This window comes from Poecilia reticulata, linkage group LG10 (genome assembly GCF_000633615.1).
Source record: "Poecilia reticulata strain Guanapo linkage group LG10, Guppy_female_1.0+MT, whole genome shotgun sequence".
NCBI lineage: Eukaryota > Metazoa > Chordata > Actinopteri > Cyprinodontiformes > Poeciliidae > Poecilia > Poecilia reticulata.
In genome coordinates, this window is record NC_024340.1 from 7,749,484 (window position 1) to 7,770,017 (window position 20,534).

Below are 20,534 nucleotides of genomic sequence, written 5' to 3' on the forward strand. Positions count from 1 at the left end.
ATATATATAAATATAAATAATGGGCAGAAGTTTAGGTGAAATATAACCAGTGCAGGATTTCCCCTTTAATTGAAATATTACAATATTCTCCTACTGACAATTGTATTAGTCATTTGTTACCAATGTTCAATGTTGAATCAAGCATCTACTTTAAGGACTTTACCTTTGAATCACATTTACTCTTAGCTTTATTTACTTAAGATTGAGAGTATTGTAACATTTTAAATCAGATTTTTTATTCTGGTTAGTTTAGGGTTACTCATTATTGGTAAATTTCAAAATGTAACACTTATTTCAATTTCCATATTTGCCTTCTTTCCTGAGTTTTAAACATCCTCAAATTTTCCCTTGCTGCTTCTAGTAACTTTATTAACCATAGTTTGGTCACCCAAACAGCATATGCTCTAGAATACACTGCAAATACACTCCTTTATTGACCAATAAGGACGCTGTATTTGTAGGTTAGATCACAGCAAACAAAAGCCTTCAGCATTATGTACTCAGTGTTTCGGCGTCACATAGGTTATCTTTTAATTTTTATGGCTCCGTCATGACAACGTCTGTAGGGTTTAGAAACAAAGTACGGAGGTGGTTTAAAAAAATAAATGAAAAACCCCACCCATATAGTGTTAATACACACTTAAGGAAATTAAACCTGACTCGAGTACAGAAACAAAACCATTAACAAATACCCTTTTTTTTATTTCATGGAGCTAATAAAGTGAATTAACATAATGCCTTGGTACCCAAGCCAAAATTTAATATGCCTCCACAAAAAAAAAAATTAAAAAAAAAAAAAATCTATGAGTGCACAATATTGTTAATACAGTGAGTCTGGAAAATACAGCCACTCTTACTTAAACTTGAGAGTACAAACAAGCCTCAATAACGGTGGTGCTCATGTTGTGGTTTCACAATACCTACCTCTATGGCAACAGATGTAACATTAAAAATGTTAGCTTATGGCATGTTAAACTTGTTCAGTGATCTCCCATATCAAAAAACAAACAAAAAAAAAAAAAAACTATCACATTGGCATACAGAACTTTGTTAAAAGCAGTAGCTCAGTGTTCATTTCTAGCAGTAGAGACTATAAAAAAAGCATTTGTTATATCAGACTCTAATGGTAAACATAACTGTGTCCATTTCTTAACTGAAATAACTGACAGACAATGTAAGAAAAGCGTTTCATAGATTTTCAAATTCTCCGGCAGACGAAGCAGAGCAGTGAAACTGTTCTCTGCTTAATTACAAACTACAAATAAAGTAAAAAAAAAAAAAAAGGCAATGTAACAAACGTCTATCGTTTGACAGATTCAGCCCTAGATTGTTCCATGCTGCGGCATTGTCGAGCAGTAGTGTGTCCATGTTAGTGTAACTTCAATCTGCTGTCTCCCAGTGTTTTCTTGCAATATTGTTTTTTTTTATATATGTAAATGAAATGGATTCTGACTGAAACTGTTGATGAATTTCCTGTGAGAGCTTTATATCCCTTCCCAAGGCAAGTGTAAACAGTTCAGCCATTAAGACAGCTTTAAATTACAAATCAATGTAAAAAGGGGAATAAAAAACAAAAATCAAAAAGGAGAAAAAATTATAAAAGAAACCAGAAAGGTAAAAAGGTCTTCTAAATCTCCCAGAAGTCTGTTATTAGGACACAGAGGAGATGGGGTTGAGAGGTGAACCCATCTGTGTCAGCACTTTATCCAACCACTGCAGAGGTCCGTGCAGGTGCACCTCGATCCAGCAGGGGGTGCTGGTGACATCCTGTCGGTGGTACTCTGCTCCCCAGCCCTGAGAAATTTAAAAACACACCAGCAGAAAGGTAACTCATCACTTCTGTTGCTGCTGCGAACCGTTTCAAAGTAAAAGCGTGCGACTCGTCACCTTGACAAAGCTCATCCTGATGGTGCACATCTTGGTGAGCTCGTAGACGGCCTCGAAGCCATGGTTCACCGACTGGGCCAGTAGCTGAGCGAACTCCTGGTTATTGAAGATCTTCAGGCTGCACCCGCTCGGGATCTTGCACACGGTGGTGGGATGGAAGCCGTGGTGGAAGTTACAGTTGCGACTCTGGACGAAAATGCTGGTGTCGCTGAGGCACTCGGCGTACACTTCCCCTCCCACGTAGTACAGGTGCACCCCTGCGCAAACGCACAAAATGTCAGCGACTGCAAAACGGCAGCAACACATGCTACGTCCTTCCCTTCGCCGCCGTACCTTTGCCGATGTGCCTGCGGGTGTTTTCGATGGTGGAATTGCGGTTGACGTTGGACAGCAGTCCGAGGCAGAAGCGGTTCTTGTTGTTTGACGGGTCGGTGAAGCCGTCCACCAGCACGCTGGTTGACGAAGCGTGGTAGGCCTCGCCGACGCGGTTGTTGAGCTCATAGTAGACGATGGAGCACCAGTGGCTCGGCTCCTCGTACTCCACCGGCTGCACATCTGGAAGCGGAGCGGGTCGAGATACCTTTTAGCTTTTAGTGAAACGAACCGCGAAAATCTTTGAAGATTATCACAAAATCAAAGCAATTTTGACTTGGAGAAAGTCACAGAGATCAATCTGGCAGATCTAACAAACGCCGTTTTTTTTAATTTTATTTCCTGAAACACTACTGTTTCTCAAATGTAGTAAGAACTAAATAAAAATAATAAAAAAAGGCAGATACAAGCTCATTCTCTTAAACGCAGAGTAGGAAGTAATACAAGCCTTTTAGTATGATGGATAAAAACTGCCAGACCTGCATAATTTTCAAATGCTTATTTCACTAAATTCAGTGTTTCTGTAAAGCATAAAGCTACACTAGATCAATGAACATGCATATTAATTAAAGGAACGTTGAGAGGAAGGAAAACAAGTGGAGGAGGGAAAAAACAGCAGAACAAACACAGAAAGATTGATTGTGAAGCAGAGTCAATTCAAGAGCTGGGGTGAGATTCACAAGGTGTGGTCTGGTCAATTCTTAAGTGTATTGGCAACATCACCAATCTCTAGCTGGATTGGGGGATGTTTGTTCACACGATAAAGTCATTAAAAATAATGGATGCGATCGATGCAAACAGTTAAATGAGATATATTCATAATTCAGCCGTGGCACTAGCATCATCATCTACCAGCCATCAGAGGAGATGTTGGCGTCTCATTCAGGCGTTGGAGCAACAAGATCACTACCCTTGAATATCCAGCAAACAATGTCTACAAGAAAGTCATTCTGGTAATATGACTTTCTGGTCATAAATCAATCTGGATGCAATAAATGTATTTTCAAAAGATTTACTAACATAACTTTTCTATAATATTTCAGGTTTACCGAAATGCATCTGCATCTTTTTATTCAATTTTTTAACTCTCCAGATATTGTGTGCAGTTCCCACCTCTAGGTATGCTGCTACTCGTTTCCATGGACTGGCTGTCCTGGCCCAGCTGCTCCTCCGGGGGCATGTATGCCGGGGGCGGGGTGTCAGCTGAGACATGAAGAGCAGTTAGCAATGGATGAGACCAGTTGTTGCTGCTGCTGGCAAATGGTCTCACACACACACACACACACATCTCCCCAGACAATCATCACAGGATCTGTACCCCGGAAACGGTGTCAGATTACACGTACGCCTCACTTCTGAACCACATGCTAACCCATTCCCGACAAAGAGCAACGAGGCGTTTGAGTCCTTACAGGAGAAGGGAAGAAATGGAGAGAAATATGAACTACAACACCAAACAAGTTTATATTCTAAAATTAAAATCTGTCCCTACTCGACTTCCTGCAGCATATCTGGACTGGACTTTTCACTGTAACAGCCACCGATAAAAAAAAAATAATTTTTTTTTTAAAAATCCAAACAATTCAGTGTTTTTTTTCTCTCCAGCTAAATATGCAGCAACATTTCAGCAGGTAAATGGAGGAGGATAAAGGCTTCCTGATGGCCATACTTGGTGCCTTTGCTGCAGGCAGATGCCCCCGGTCTGGCAGACAGAGCTTTGCTGGCATTTCCTTTGTTCCCATTAAGACATGGTTTGATTTGGATCTAACTGGTAAACTCATTTGGTAAGAGATTTGCAAAAAGCTGCAAAATACCACGGAAAGAGTGATGTGGCTTAAAACTAAAATCAGGTTGGTTTTTTTTTTGTATCAGATCTGATTTTAATAATTTTCTTTCCTTGATTTCCTTTTTTTTTTATTACAAATGACAAAATAGTTTCAAAAAATGTCTTATTTCAGTCGTCCCTTCTGTGTGTTGAACGACAAACTATTAGGAACAGGTTACTAGAATGCTCGTTTAATTATAAGAATAATGTAATAGCAGCAAAATAAAGACCAAATTTTACCAGAAGAGCATGTTAAATTACGAGAAAAAAGTCGTTTTAATGAGAAAAGATCTTTGATGGAGCAAACTGACGTAAGCAGATCAGTTGGTGTAGTTCTTTCTTTAAAATAGACTGTCATTTGTGCGATAATTTTCAAATCCAACTACTGATAATTTCCTGCTGATGCGTTAAAATATTCAGGATTTCTTCATTTATAAAACGGATAAACGCATAACGTCACAATATGCTCAACATGACAAAATAGTCATTTTTATAGCAAAAAAGGGTTTTACTTTTTTGCTACATTTTGTGGAGTAGTTTTAATATTACAACTGGATTTTTTATTTTTAGCACCATTACAATTTGCTTTGTAATATGACATCTTTTGTACTGCTGCAACTTTTTCCTGGTAATACTACGACTGTTTTCTGTATGACAACTTTTCTGGGAATATGACCATTTTGTATTATTTCAACTGTCATTTTACAATTTTTTTCTGGTAATATGATGAATGTTTTTCATGCCATTATGACTTATCTGGTAATATCACCACTTATTACAATTTTTTTCTGGTGATATGACGTTTTTATATTTTACAAAATCTTTCTGGTAATGTGGCAGCCGTTTTATGCATCATTACAAATTTTATCATTGCTGTGGTAATATGATGACTTTATTCTCGTTATAAAAATTATAAATCTTGGCCTGGGCCTAGTTCTTCATCGTAGTTGATCTGAATTCAAAGTCCAAATAAATGGAGGCTGTGAAAAACACTTAAACAAAAAGGGCCGCCCTGGGCTTGCTGACGTCACTCTGAACTGTGGGAGCCCGCTGGTCCCCCAAAAGTCTTAATTTTTCTAATATTAAATCTTCGAAAACCAAAAATTTGATTAATTGCTGCAATAGATTTATAGCCCAGCCGTAACCATGGTTGTAGCTGGAAAATAACCTGAAAGCAAGGCGCTAAATTAAATGGAGCTCAGAATGACAAAGTAGTAAGAAAATGTGTCACAATATAATACTTTTACAATTGAAGCCGATTCCAAGTTAAACACCTGATACTCAAAACAATGGACAGCAGCAACCAGCAGGGGGAGCCTGGTGCAGTTTCTGGTCGGCCATGACAGTTCAGTAGCATCTGCAGCGCTGCAATTTGAACCTCTGAGCTAATTTGGGAAAATGAAAACGACTTTATTTGTGCCAATTCTGACCCAAATTAATATTTTTAAAGAATTTTCTTAACAATCCTAGATACCACTGGTACACACAAACATTTATTACAGATTCTGTCTCCTTTTAACTCCACTAAACAGATTTTTTTATATGTACATAAAATCATCTGAGCTCCTCTGACACACGCGTTTGCGAATCCTCGCTTTTTGCTGCTTGCGTAACAACAGAAGCGGCTCAGGAAGAACAGCCTGGCGTATTTCCCGGGGCCGGGCACGTGAGTGAGCTTGGCGTACCTGGGAGTTGGAATGGACTAGAGGGCCCCGAGCTGGCAGGAGAGTTGGGGTAGGTACCGCTGCTGGCTGGAGAAGAAGGGTAGGGGGAATTGGGAGAAATGGGGAAAGAGCCGCCGCCTCCTCCTCCTCCACCTCCACCGCCGCCTCCGTTGCTGTTGCCGCCGCCGCCACTGTGTGGCTGCGGGAAGGAGTCTGGGAAGGTGGCGTTCAGGGGCATGTGCGGCTCGTTGTGGGTGAGGTTGCGAAACTGTACGAGCAAGCTGTGCTGCGGGTTGAACTCGCTGTGCCTCGGTACCAGCACCGGTGGAAGAACTGGATGGTGGAGAGCAAAGACGTCCAGACGGGAACATTAGTTTAACACAGGAAACGCAGATCTGTAAAATATCATGTGGCTAGGCTAAATATTTACGCATCCGACTACAAAACATGAAGATATTTAAGATTCCTAAAGACTTGTCACTCTAAACGACTCAATTATTAAAACATTAGCCAATTACTAATATAGAAAATACAAAAAGCACTGAAGCTAAAATTACGCCAAGAGAAATAAAAGAAACATATCCGTCAAGACTGAAACCATTATTTTTAGTAATGTATTGATTATTCTGATGATCACCTGGATAAAACAGATGGCACATTCCACAGATTTTTAATTTAACATAACGCTAGCAAACAAGGGTACCGCATTTTCCGCACTATAAGGCACACCTGATTATAAGGTGCATAGAATAGACGCTTCAGTTTGGGTTGCCAATTTGTTCCGTACTCGTACACATCCACATTTGTAAAGAAGTGGTCCCAGAGTACTTTATATAGTAGTCTGCCTCAGTCGTCGTTTCACTCACGGTGTTGCGATATTGTGCCCAACCGCTTTCTGGGTAACACAGACCAACGGACACGCTGCCGCCGCAGCCTCCGTCTCTCCTCCCCCACCCCTCTGGCTTTAAATGCATTATCAAACTTTATTAACAAACCAGCGTTCTGACAACTATCCCAGCATGAACCGCGCACTTCTACGGGGGAAAATGAAGTCGGCGGCTGCTTACCGTAGTTGCTAGACCTGTTGTGGCTCAATAATGGTCCATATATAAGGAGCACCGGATTATAAGGCGCACTGTCGGCTTTTGAGGACATTGAAGGTTTTTAGGTGCGCCTTATAGTGCGGAAAATACGGTATATTAATATCTATTAAATGGGTATATTAGCAGCTACTGTTGCTAACTAGTAGCTGGCATTCTTGTCTCGAGTTGCAGAACGCACCGAAATATCTGTTCACAACTCAAAGTTTTGCATGAAAGTAAAGTCCCACAAAAAAAAAAGCTACACAGAATAAGATTAAATAGCCCTGTCTCGACAAAATTTAAGACCTGTGATTAACGTATTTCAGGCTAATTTGAATTTATGACCTTAATTTTACATACATTACTTCAAGACTTAAGGATGCGCAGACACCCCAGGTTTCTTAATGAAGCTTACGCAGTGATTAATCATAAAGAGCTGAAAGATCCTCTCTCTCCCTCATCGTTTGAAAGCTTCTGAAAGCCTTTGTTGATATGCTGCAAATGTGCAGCGTCTCCTGACCGACATGTGATCCACATCCTCGAACCAGTCAATAAAGAGCTGACGATCTCAGGCAAGCCCAGTGTCAGAACGGCCGTGCTGTCGGGGTCATCCTTCACTGCGTTTATGGGGTGTGTGAATGACATTAGGAGATGAGCGGGGAGGTTTGTGCAGGGAAAGTGCTGGGAGTTTTGCCCGAGTGGTTTGTGCGCTTAGAAAGCCGCTCTCTGATGCCACACCCAATCTGGAGTGCCTGAGGCATATAATCTAATAAGACTCCTAGAGCTAGTGATATTGATTTTCTGTGAAATGGAAGAGGCGGGTTGAACAGGCCTGCACGATGACAGCCTGCTGACCTTTGTGGATTTGTTTACCAGCTCCTCAGTGTTCCGAGCTCTAAGGGATCTGGCATGACTCAGAGAACCGTTCATCATTCATTTATTAAAAATGAATAAAAATAAAAAAAAATAAAAAAAATCTAAATCATTATGTCTGCTGTAAAAATGAAATTACGACATTATGGTAGGGTAATAATTCAGAAGATTACCGTGTGTGTTTATCGATCGCCTTGATTACAAACACTGCCGTTAATGTGTGGATGCAAGTGCAGGAAATCTTTTTAATTGCATTTATGGTCACAGTCATATTGATGTTAGCAATAGCTGCAAAAGTGACATATTTCATCCGCTTACTGTTTAACTGGGTTAGGGTTGTCAAACGGTGGACAGCGGCATCTAAACACGACGCTACTGTATGAGAATGCAAAGACTGGCAATTTCTAGGAAAAAAAAAATAAATCTGTTCATCCAAGACAGAAAAAACTTGGTCCTGCTGGCCTTTCTGTAGCTCTAAAATAAAGATTATTTTTTAATTAACTTGCAGCAGCTCAAACTGCCGTGCTGTATAAGGAATAATTATCTGTTTAATTTAAACGGGACAAAATATGACACACTGGCTATAGTCATTTCTGCTAACAATTTCTCATTTCAGATTGTTTTACAAACTGTGGCAAACTCTTTTTGGAAAGAAGATGAATGTCAGAAAGTACACTCGCAGATGTGCATATTTAGACACACACAAGGTGTGAAGCAGCAATTAGAGTAGAATAACTTGAGTAAAATACGTTGTGTATGTGTGTAAAACTGCTGGTTGATGTGGCTGGAAATAAAACGATAAATACTTAAAGATACCGACTAGAGGTATCCCGACAGACAAATTCTAGATCAGGTGTTGTGACACTGTGACCGATCCGTAAGGGCAGATCTATTCAGTCTAATTCTATGCTTTGTGGTCTGAGTGACATCATACTTTATGCTTATTTATTTTACATTTTATTTATAATTCCTGATTGAACTTTCTGAACCATTTGAAAGAAAGTTTGTTTTTTACATGTTTGACCAAAATAGTCAAACTTTTCTTTTTTGAGACTTCATAGTACATTTATCATTGCTTCAGCTGCTTTGTTTATTCATTTTGGATATTTAAAATGTCTTCCAGTTCCAGTGTTAAATGTTCTTTGGAAAATAAAGTTTCGAGAGTGGGTACATGCATTATTATGCCGTTCATCATTATATTAGTTGAAATGGTCTCAAAAAGACATTATTGCTTAATGCAATACATTCTGGGACAATTTATCATCCAGTAAAATGTGTTATGACAGACCGAGCTATAAAAATCATTTAAAGGGCTAGATTTGTTTTCACTTTTAAAGCCTAAATCTTTTAAAATATTCAGAATGATTAATGATTTTTTTTTTTTTTTAGTAATGTACAATTTTTTTTATGTAATTTTGTCAAAATACAACAAATGAGCTCAATTTAGACCCCTACATCAGCTCTGCTAACTATTTATTAAATATATAAATTCATGAAATGAAATAGAAATCAGGCCAGGCATAAGATTAAAATGTCAGTCCCAGGTGCCATGTTTTGTGATGATCACAAGGAGTAAAGAACATTTTTAGTTCAGACAAGATTGAAAAGATTTTAAAGGGGCAGTGTTAAGTGTTTTCCAGGCACATAGTGCCTTTTTACAACACAATCAAGTAGCTATGGAACCCTCTGTTCTAAAAAATGCTGTATATATAAAATATGACTTGACTCCCTGATTTAACGCCTGAAAATTGGGCCTCCGTCTCTTTAAAAACTACTGTTCATTCTGAAACTCCACCTTAAGGAAGTCATCACAACATGGCTCTCTTAACCCTTCAACAACATTTTTACCAGTAGCTCGGATAATGAGCTCAGCAGATGTTCCACCAGGTGTTTGCCAATAGCTGCTGGCTAGTCTGAAGGAGCTGAGTGGGGGAGTCGATGCTTAGGGTTACTTTGTGAGGTGGAAGCTTGGAAACTGCAGCTCTGAGGAAGAGCTTCGTCCTCAAAGGCAGAGCTAGGTCCACCTAAATGTAATGGTTGCCATGGAGATTAAAGGATTTCTCAAACCAACACCCCAGGTATGTTTTTGATTAGGTAATTACATTACAACGTGATGTAGAACTCAAAAAAGTAAATTTTACATCACACTGCCCCATTAAAGTTAACCGTTTTCAGTAACAGAGCAGCTTTGTGAAATGAAATCGGCGGAAGCGCAGAAATCCAAGAAGTTATCTGAAAAGAAGTTTGTTTTTTTTACATGTTCAGGCATGTCTGGTTCATTCAGACTGCAACAGGGAAAAGCAGAGTGAACCCTCAGCTGATGAAAGTGTGAAAAAAATACAGTTGGTGCCGTTTAACACGTCAGGCCTTTCAGCATTTGTCACTCACAAAATATGCTGGATCAGCATAAGTTTGAAGACGAGCTGCACAACGGATCCGGTTCCAATCCAAATAGTAATATCAATATGTGCAATAGTGGAATCAGGACATATTAATGGCCATGCATATTTATAAAGCATTTGGCCAGTTGGAGAGCATGCTCAACAGACAGAAACAATCAGAAGAGATATCCTAATTTCATTACAGCAATTTTAAGAATCAGTATTACAATCACATATTCTCCTGATGTTGTGGTTGGCAGCTTTGTGGGAATGAGGCTTACATTCTCTCAAGGTGGCAGCATGTTGGGAATAGCTGTTACTTTCATTCTGATTTTTTCTTTAAAAAAATAAAAATAAAAATCTTATTTCTGGCAGGAAAAAAAAATTCTGGACAATTATTCCCTCTAGGTTTGGATGCTGTGCAGCTGGAACTGTATTTGGGATCAATAAAATTAAGTCATGACTTTGTGATGATTCTGCCATTGTTTTAGAATGGCAAAATGGAGAGTAAAACCCTCTCCATTGTGTGCTTTCACACTAAATGTGACGTCGCTTTGGTTCAAAATATAAATAATTGAAGGTCAATTAATGGCAGGACGGCTAGGAAAAAAAAAAAGATTACTTGTTGTTCAAATAGAGTAGCTTTTAAACCCAAATCAGACGAAACTCAATGATGAAACCCATGGTGAAATTCAAATACTTTTTTTTTTTTATAGCATTTTCAAGGTAAGTTTTTAAACTTTTCCAGAACCACTTAAGAGATTTTAAAAAATACAAATGAACTAAAGACAGTTTCAATTAACTTATCAAATGTTACTATTATTCATTAAATCTTCTAAAGGAGGAAGAAGGAGAATGAAAAATGTCTCCTAAACGCCCTACTGACAATAAGTAATGTACTCGTTAAGTTTTCTAGCATTTAGCAAATCGAAATAATTTTTGTGATTCTAACTGACAAAACAAGAAAAGTTTAGTCTGATTTAACTTCTGACAGCAATAAAAATAACTCATTATCTTTAAATATCTGGTTTCAACTGTAAATGACGCCTTACAAATTTAGACTTTTAATCATATGTTAGAGATTGCACTTTATTACCAAACTGTGCAGTTTGAATAACAAATACTTTCAAGGACTTTATACAGAAATCAAGCACTTTCCAAAACACCCAAATGAAATCCGCTCGTTTTTAATCAGCTGTGTGAACCGTGTGAGTTTAATAGCAGAAAACCAAAACCAGTCGGACCAGTAGCACTTACCGGGGCTCTCTACTCGCTTGTAGTGATATGGGTTGATGCAGACCTCCTTCTGCTTGGAGCCGAACGGATACTCGCACACCTCCAGTGGCTTGAGCTCGTGGTGCGACTGCAGGTCCGGCCAGCGCCACACCCTGCAGTAGATGACGTGGGGGAGGCCCTTCCTGTGCGAAACCTGGAGACGACCGTCCAGTGATCTTGGGATGGTGACGCATTTGCTGGGCTGACCAGGACAGCTCAGCGCCTTCTCCAGGTCCTCCATGGCGCCCTTCTTCTTCTTCAGCTTCTTCACCAGCGCGTCCACCGCCTTCTCGGCCCACTTCTCCTCCTCGTCGCCCTGCTTCCAGCCAAGCAGCCGCTTGACCGCCGGGCTGGTGAAGGAGAACAGGCTGGACATGGAGGTCATGCTGCCGGCTGTGAGACTGTTGGGATTGTCGGTCAGTCCAGGGTTTTAGGGGGGAGGAAAAAAAAATAAAAAGTCCAAAACGAACTCTAAAAGAGCGCCCGAGCGTGTGAGGGTGTGAATGTAAGCACAGATGATGGGTGGGGTGAACGGAGAGGAGGTTTCAGCCTTGTCCGACCAAGGACAGGAAGCAAGGGAGGAACGGGAGTCAGCAAGCAGGACGCAGCTGCTCCTGGTCAGGAAGGGCCCTCCAAGCAAGCTGTTCGGAGAAGGGTCACCGCCGACGATGGAAAGAGAGGGCTGTAGGAGAGAGGGGGGGGGGCGTGCGTGTGCTGGGATCGGGACGCGGCTGCAGGTCTCACCGGCGAACGTCTGACACGCGCTCTACAAGAAAGTCGACATCGCTCGGATTGCTGCCGGCTCCTCTGGAAGCCACCGCCTTCCTGCACGGCGCAGCGCTGGGGTTTTAATCTGCTGCGCTCCTGCAAACACGAGAGAAAAAAAAAAAAAAAACATACAAAAACTATTTTTAGGGATTCACTGACCACGTGAAATCACTGAGATAAATAAGAATGTCTTATTGATCTGTAAAAATCGAGGAATTCTGTTCTTGAATATTTGGTGAAACACACCAGAACAGCGTCATCTAACGGATCAAAATTAAGCACTTTGTCGATCTGATGTGCTTGCTTACTTGCTGTAGTGTATTCTACTTGTATTATTGTCCGTTATCGGAGGCACTAAAAGTCAAAACAAACAAAACACATGTAGCCAAAAATCTCTGCAACCTCGGCTTTCCTAAGCTCCGCTCAGATACATCGGCCTTCGCTCTGCATCGTTCAGATCGACCGGACCAGGGTCAAACACATGTCGCCTCCGGCTGCACAAGCAGCTGTTTGGTGTGGGGGGGTTTGGGTGGTTGTGAAACTAGGTCGGTGGAAAAAGGATGTGACCACGAGGGCCGTTTCCTCCTCCATCTCATCTCTGCCCGGTCTCTCCCTCCCGGACCACAGCTGTCCGACAGCGGTGCGCCCACTCCCACCGCTCATTGTTCTACGCGCACATGAAAGCGAAGGGGGGAGCCGCAGGAAGGAGGACACAAAAGGGAAGCGCAGACGTTATCGGACCCAAAATGTTCTGGATTTTGTTTGGCGTTTCCTCAGCAGGCAGATGTTCAACAGACACTGACGAGATCAGACCTGGGAGCTTTAGACTTAAAAGTTGCTAATCGTCACTTAGCAATGATGACAAACAGTCATGCTGTACATAAAGTCAAAAAAGGGTGAATTTTTTTTAATAAAAAGTAATCAAAGACTTTATGCATATCAGGATTTCTGCTAAGATTTTTTTTTAAACTGGTGACACCAGCTTAAAAAACATTTTGAAGGAGCCTTCAAAATATATCGGAAACATTAAGCATTATGGCCAAACTATATTAGTTGGCTACCTTACTGTTGTTCAAAATCAATCAAAAATTTATTCACTCAACAAAACATTTAATCATCAATGAACAAAAACATTGTCTTGTAACAATTCTTCTACATGAGTAAAAGGGAGCAGGAACAAGGAAAGCCTTATAAAAACCTGCCTCCTCTATAATTACAAATTAATCCCGTTTTCATGGCTGCTTATATAAAAATCAAGAACATAACTTACAAACACTACATCATTCTCCTCATTAACTAAGAGTATGAGACAATCTTTTTTTATTTTAAAGTATTTTAATTTGGTTTAAAGTAGGACTTTTTTTTAAATCCTCATCTAAATTATTCCATAATTTGACTCCATGCATCGAAATATTTTGTTTTAAAGTAATGCAACATACGTTAACATTAGGGTCAACTGTACAAGTTTGAACTAAAAATGGATTCAACTTAACCTTCCTCAGGTAGCTTTCTTTCGCTTTTTCTCTCCCGCTACTTCAGACTGTCTCTATTTAACTTCACTCCTGAAAGCAGAGCAGCGCACAGCAGCCAGCTTCACAACCAGACTGGAGGCTTTTCAATATAAAGTGAATTTTAATGTTTTACATTTAAATTCCTTTCAAACTCTGATTATGGTTAGCATAAGTGTGCAAATACAGGCTATAAATGTAGTTTTAACATTTGTATTTTTAAAAATTACATTTTGCCCTGTCGGTGCGCTAAAATCAATAACATGTAGAGGAAACTGAATATGTTTTAGACATGAACACCAAAAATATCAATTTGCAACTATCAGGAAAAAGTTGCTGATTAGAAATGCACCAATGGCTCAGAGAAAAAGAACTAAAAATATCCTTCATCGGCTGTGATTGCAAATTAGTAGATTGAAATATGAAAAACTGTTTTTGCTTTGTTTTATTTGTCGAGTATGTCAAAAGTCCCAACATTTGCAGTCTATGAACTCGTCAACCAATGGCATGTACTTTGGTGTCTCAGTCACATAAAGGTTAGACACACACTTTGATAAATTAGTAGGCATCATTTGATTTAAAACTAAAATTTACATTTACCCATTGGCTTTGCATTTTAAAACTTAATTTATTCCATTTTTACTTTACCTTTTCAACACCACGAAGGCTAATTTAACTTTCTAAACTGGTCAAAATCAGAATCAGAACATAAAGACAAACAGAAATCTGATTGGTTCAACTTCAGTAATTAGTTTAGGGCATATATAAAAAAACAGCAGAATGGCGACCTACGGTACAAGAAAAAAAATCGGCCAGTTCCGTTTAGCCATGGGTAGGCTTGTCGCGATAAACGATAAATCAATTAATCGCACGATAAATTAAACCTATTGACCTCATTTTAATTATCGTCTCTTCCTGCCTTTTTTCTTTCTCTTGACACTGAATGAAAAAAGGCTCAGCTCCGGTGCTGTCCACTGACCCTCCCCTCCCTTCCTCATTTCCTTAGTGTAATGTCCAGCGCACACTACACGAGTTGTCGGCCCATTTTCAAAACCTGAGACACATTAGCCGACAGAAATCCTAGGTATAACGGTTCGATCGGGTTCGTCGTGTCGTGTGGTGTCCAGCCACATAGGCACAAAATAATGGTTACAAGTCCAGTTAACTACTTTTAAAATCAGGCATTGATCAATGCTTTACTAGAATCTACCTGTGATGCATGTGGCTAGAGTCAGCGTAAGGTCCTGACTGAATAAAAATCATTATAACCTATTTATGTCACGTTAACAATGAACAGCTGAAAAGTTACCGGGTTTATCAACTGCAGTAGCAATTTGGCTCCAACTCCTCTCCTTATCATTTCTATATTCTTTGCACGAAATGTTAAATAAATGTTAATGTCGTTTCCACATATCTCCAATGTCCGCTGGACTTCGGGTTGGCCGTGTCAGCTGTTTGGGATTCCCCTACGTAATTTCCCCTCAGAAAGCACGGAGGAGAATCCGCGCTCTCTGATTGGCTACCTGTCACATTCAGCGTTAAGCTCCCAGTCGGGGAAAACCCCTGATTTAGATCGGAGCGGCCACGACGATCTAAATCACACTACAGGATGATCGGTTACGAAATCACCAGCGACAATCTTAGATCGGCCAACGATCTAAGATTGTCGTAAGGGGAAAATGGGGGCAAAAAATGGTGGTGTGAACTACTGCATTAGGTAGTGGAATGTGCTCGTTTTCTCCATTTAAATCTCGTGATTACTGAAGGGCAATATAGTATACAGACTTCATATCTGCACTCTTTTGGTTGAATGCAGTATTTATTTCCACTTTGGCTTCATGTTGCTTAGTTTTTATTCAAGTACGTTTTTTGTTAATGGAGACTGAGAATCCATTTTAGTTTTGGTTGTTTTGTTTTAGTTCATCAGTTCCAGTGTTATGTGTTTTGAAAATAAAGTGTGCATCTATGGCAGGAAATCACATGCACCATTAGTCATTTCCATTAAATCAGTGTCAAAAGGTCTTGAAACAATATTATCGTTAATCGCAATAATTTTTTAGACAATTAACCGTCCAGCAAAATTTGTTATCGTGACAGGCCTAGCCATGGGATCGGTGCACTGCTAGTGATTTTGATGCTACATGTTGGGAGTCACAGTATCTGGGGAATTTAACTCATTCATTTGTTGTTGGATTTTAAATCCATTATCCCCATCAGACTTAAAAAAAAAAAAAAGAAATAAAGAAATCAGTGTCGGCAAGGAGGAGAAGACTGATCAGCACATCTCTATTGCTAATCTTTTTCAAGTTTACGCTGCTCAGTGATAGCTTATCACGTTTCAACTATCAAAGGCGGAGATCAAATCAGACTTAAACACATTTTCATGGACACTTTCTGAAACACATGGCTGGGAGGAGAATACAATACTCATCTTCTGATTCACTGAAACCACCACACTAGATGATTCATGGCCTTGCAGAGATCATCAGGAATTTCTGAGCAAGAAGGTACAAGCTATATATATATATATTTATTAATTTTGTTATAGTCACATGATTAGCAGTTCTAAAAACAGCGTGTACAGAAACCTCGACAACACAAGAACTCAAGCCAAGAAGTCGGCGAAGTGGCCAAGCAGAGGCAGTAGAAAGCAAATTATCTCAGATTTATAAAAGATAAGGCCGCACTACAAGCTCCTTACAGAACTGCTGCAAAAACTCTACAAGCTTCAACAAAAACTGGAGGGGAAAAGAAACACTTACAGGCTCATTAATGCTCTGTTTTGCTTTAGAATGTCTGAAATGTTCAAATGTAAAGTAGAGGGAATGACAACACGGAACAACGGGTCGGTTTAGAGAGAGCACCCTCCGCTTTTCCACCCAGAGACAGACAGGAATCAGGCTCATCTAATGTTGCAAAAACCTTAAAATTGTAGTAAGATAAGCCTAATGTGCTGCTCGAACTTTACACAACTACAACACAGTACATATATTTTAATATATGTATATATATTTTAAATATATATATATATATAAACTTCAAAGCTGTATTGAGAGTTACTATGAGAATTCCCCTTGGGGATAAGCTAACTAGCCTAGCTCTCGTTAACAGAACTTGTTTAGCATAAAGTTAATGTCAAACGCTTCACAAAAAGTAAGCTTATCTACTTAGAATAAAGTTTAAGAGTTATATTTTCTCTTTAAAACGACAATTAATTTAAAAAGTATGTTTTACTCCTGACGTGTAGCATAAGCTGCTTTTGTCTTTCACCGTCAGCTTCTTTCCAGAAACTTTTAAAACTTCTAATAAGTGACGCAAGGCTAATGTGTGCTAGCCGTTAGCCTAGCCCTCCTCAGTGGGACAGAGCAGCGAGCCTACGGACACCGCACCGATGACGCTCTCTACATTTTACTTTTACTCGTTTGCCGCAATGGCAAAACTGGGGTTTAGCTACATACCTTCGTACGGAGTCAAGGTTCCATAAATATGGTCGTTCTTGAAAATATTTCAATCCAAACTCCCAACTTTTCTACTTGTAAATTACACTTCGCTTCTACCGACCCTTCTCTCCGACTCCTCACGCCGTGTCCTACAAATCCAGGAGACAACTAGACTGGAAACAAACGCATATCCCTCCGCCGCCACCAAAAGAAAAAAAATAGTTCTCACTCTAGCGAGAACTAGAATGAACTGGGCTGGAGACTTGACAAATCTCCAGTCCAGTCATATTAACTGCATCAAACATATTTTATTGTGCTAAAAATACGACGTCCAGAGACATGTTTAAAATAAGATTTACTCGATCCATCTTGCGCATGATCCAGGGCGCTCTAAGTTAAAACGTTTTCCCTCCAACCTTATTTATGCAAAAATAAGGGCAAAAATAGTTCCAAACACAATATCTGCGTAACGTGTAAGAAAGAAAGCAACAATAATATAAGCGTAGTGTTTATTTTTGTGTGTTTCCGTGTTGTATGTGAAGTCTTACGGTGGTCGTGCTGAGGCTGGGGAACGTCTCTCTCTCTCGCTCACAAGTTGCTGGCTCCACTCAGTCTGGAGCGCTGTGGTTTGTTGTATTGTTACCCTTTGTTGTCAGTTGCTCGAGACTTCAACAATTCCCGCGTTGCTAATCCGTTTAATTTTAATTAATCCAACTAGCTCCTCCAGATTCGCTCCCGTTTTCGCAGACGAAACTCTTCTCACGGACTGTACTGTTAGGAATGCGGACTCTCCATTCAGTCTCCGAATATAGTGCGGTATTTGTGGATCCGCCACTAGTGGGCAACCGTCGACCTTTTATTGAAGTGAACAATTTGTGTGAATCTGATGGATTTTCTATTCTTAGTTTCAATTATTGAACGCTTTGGAAGTATTTCTAAACAGAGGCGACCAAATTGTGTGAGGCCATGGGCAGAATTTGATTTGGGGGCCCAATTCAAGATTAGAAAGCTAACCCTGATTGTCTAAATGTGATATTCCATCCATCCATTGTCGATTCTGACTTATCCTTGTAAAATGTGTTACTTATCAAGAGTACTAAATAAATATCAGCAAATACATTGTGGATGTAGGTTTATTTCTCTGATTTACTCAATCATTTATTTAAGTTATTTAGAATGGTGACGATGGAAAGATGCATGTCAATTAGAGGTCAGTTTATCAGTGTTTCTCAACCCTGGTCCTCACCACCCCCCTGTCCTGCATGTTTTAGGTATTTCCCTTCTGCCACACACCTGAATTGTATCTCTGGGTGATTAACAGGCTTCTGCAGTACTTGATGGTCATGCAATCATTTGAATCAGCTGTTCTGGAATAGAGGCACATCTAAAACATGCAGAGCAGGGGGGAGCTGAGGACCGGAGTTGAGAAACACTGGTCTAGATTCTAGACAGTGAGCCAATAAAAGGATCTAAATCTCTTCCTGCTTCTAAAAGATATGACACCGAATCAGCAGATGTTTAATTGTGAATTTTTGGTGTGTATGATGTATGTTTGTAATAGTTTTTTGAGCTGAATAGCTAATTTTCGTTCTATGTGAATAGGGACCAGATATAATGTTCACACTTCATGCTGCTCCTTTTCTTAAGTGATTTCTTTTAGTCGTTATCTGAACTATTCATGTGAATGAAGCAAAAATATAAAATGAAAAGTTACGATGAAAACGGGGACAACCTGACCACTTGCCAACTCTCCTATAAGAGGAACAAGTTTTGGAAATGGCACCGTTTACATGTCTGATTATGTCTCTGGAAAACTCCAGAACATATTAAGATCATTTATATGATCAGATACATTTATCCTAAGTGAGCTATAAGATATAGCTATGGCATGATCACTTTTTATTATTTTTTAAGCCAAAAATTCACATATAATTTTGCATCAAGACACATTTTCTTTAAAAATTACATCATGGTTCTCTGTGGGAGTTTCGAGCAGATTTAAGAGAGTTTTAATCCATTTTTCTTGGAAAGGCAGATGAAGTGCCTTTAATAGTGAAGGTAGACAATTAAACCGCTGGGAGGAATCGTCTCGGCTGTCTGCAAAGCCTCATTTGCCATTTACTCTTGTCTGTCATTTGTTAAAGCATTTGAATAATGGCGGATTAGTGAACAGTTTGCTCAAAGAAATGAGGGATGAGCAGCTGCTTTCGCTATTTTTGATTAATCACACGGCCACTGAGAGCAGACGGGGCCTTCCAGGCAGAGATGGCAGCTCAGGCGAAGCGTTTCCACTTTACACGCTGCTGCAGTCCAGGAAAGAGCCAAGTGATGTGTGTGACTTGGTAACCTGTCACAGAGAGACACGATTCAAAACATAAAACGATGTTCAAATATGTGCATAAATTACACAAGTTCACACACTCTCACACTTCTCGTTACAACCACAATTTGTAGTTTGCTGTCTTTGAATTTTATGTGATAACTAGACAAAAGAATCAAGAATGAAGAATGAGAAAATTTGTCTGATTTTCAAAAATCTGGACAAAAGAAAATCTGAAAATTGCAGCTGTGAGTCTGATATTTACAACTAGATACTAAAAGTTTTTTTCCCTCAGATTCTCAATTTAATTTAGTTCTAGACTTTGACTGAACCATTCAAACACATTAGAGTGCTTTGACATAAACTACTCAGTCCAGTTAAATAAGTTTTGCTTGAAGCCGAGAATGTTACATAACCTTCACTTAAAAGTTTTTGATAAACATCTACTTCGGAAAATGGGTCATTTAAAACAAACACAAAAAAACTCGTGTTATTTCTGTTCTTAGGTTTGAAAATAAAGAAAAACAAGAAAACTTTAACAGAAAATAAGATGGATTCATTTCCTTCTGTGGGATGTTGAAATTTACAGAAAAAAAAAACAAAGCATGATTTCCAACTAAAGATGCAAAAAATTGATCTGAAACAATATTTTTAATGTTTAAACCAACATTTGTTTTTCGATTTATGTTTAAAATGTTACTTGAATTTTTTAATTATTTTTATTTTTAGGCCACAGTTACTAAGGAACATTATGGAAGGTCCAACGAGCCACAGGTGCAGACAAGAAGATGAATCTGCTAAAAATAAACAGAAATAAATAAACACTTTATGGTTGCAATGTGCAAAAGTTCAAAGGGTGCAGATACTTTTCCCAAGATATTGTGCATTTTTTTATATTGCAGCCACTTCTGTTCCATATGGGAACCTCATACAGCTGCATTATTGATAGATGCTCTAAGCATATACTTTACAAATTAAATTACAGTGCACAAAAGTTTACACACACAAGCACACACACTCATTCCTGTGTCCATTAGATTCCTGTATCAAATGTACTCCACAAGTTGTGTCCTGCATTTAAATTCATAGTGATGCTTTTTCCACCAGCCATTAACGACACACAGCATGTTAAGGTCAGG

The 20,534-nt window shown here is 39.4% G+C and overlaps 1 protein-coding gene across 2 annotated transcripts; it reads right to left on the reverse strand.

Moving 5' to 3' along the window:
* Nucleotides 1-518: 518 nt before the first annotated feature.
* On the reverse strand, nucleotides 519-17,917 carry smad5 (SMAD family member 5). 2 transcript variants are annotated; one of them, XM_008419811.2, is made up of 7 exons: nucleotides 17,624-17,917; nucleotides 11,342-12,223; nucleotides 5,770-6,081; nucleotides 3,373-3,462; nucleotides 2,221-2,442; nucleotides 1,888-2,144; nucleotides 519-1,794 (listed from the first exon to the last, which is right to left on the reverse strand). In XM_008419811.2, exons 2-7 carry the CDS (start codon nucleotides 11,742-11,744, stop codon nucleotides 1,651-1,653), a joined length of 1,428 nt encoding a protein of 475 aa, XP_008418033.1. In that variant the 5' UTR covers nucleotides 11,745-12,223; nucleotides 17,624-17,917; the 3' UTR covers nucleotides 519-1,650. The 2 variants fall into 2 exon arrangements, with proteins under 2 accessions (XP_008418033.1, XP_008418032.1); XM_008419810.2 differs by lacking the exon at nucleotides 17,624-17,917 and adding an exon at nucleotides 17,094-17,239.
* Between the last annotated feature and the right edge of the window lie 2,617 nt (nucleotides 17,918-20,534).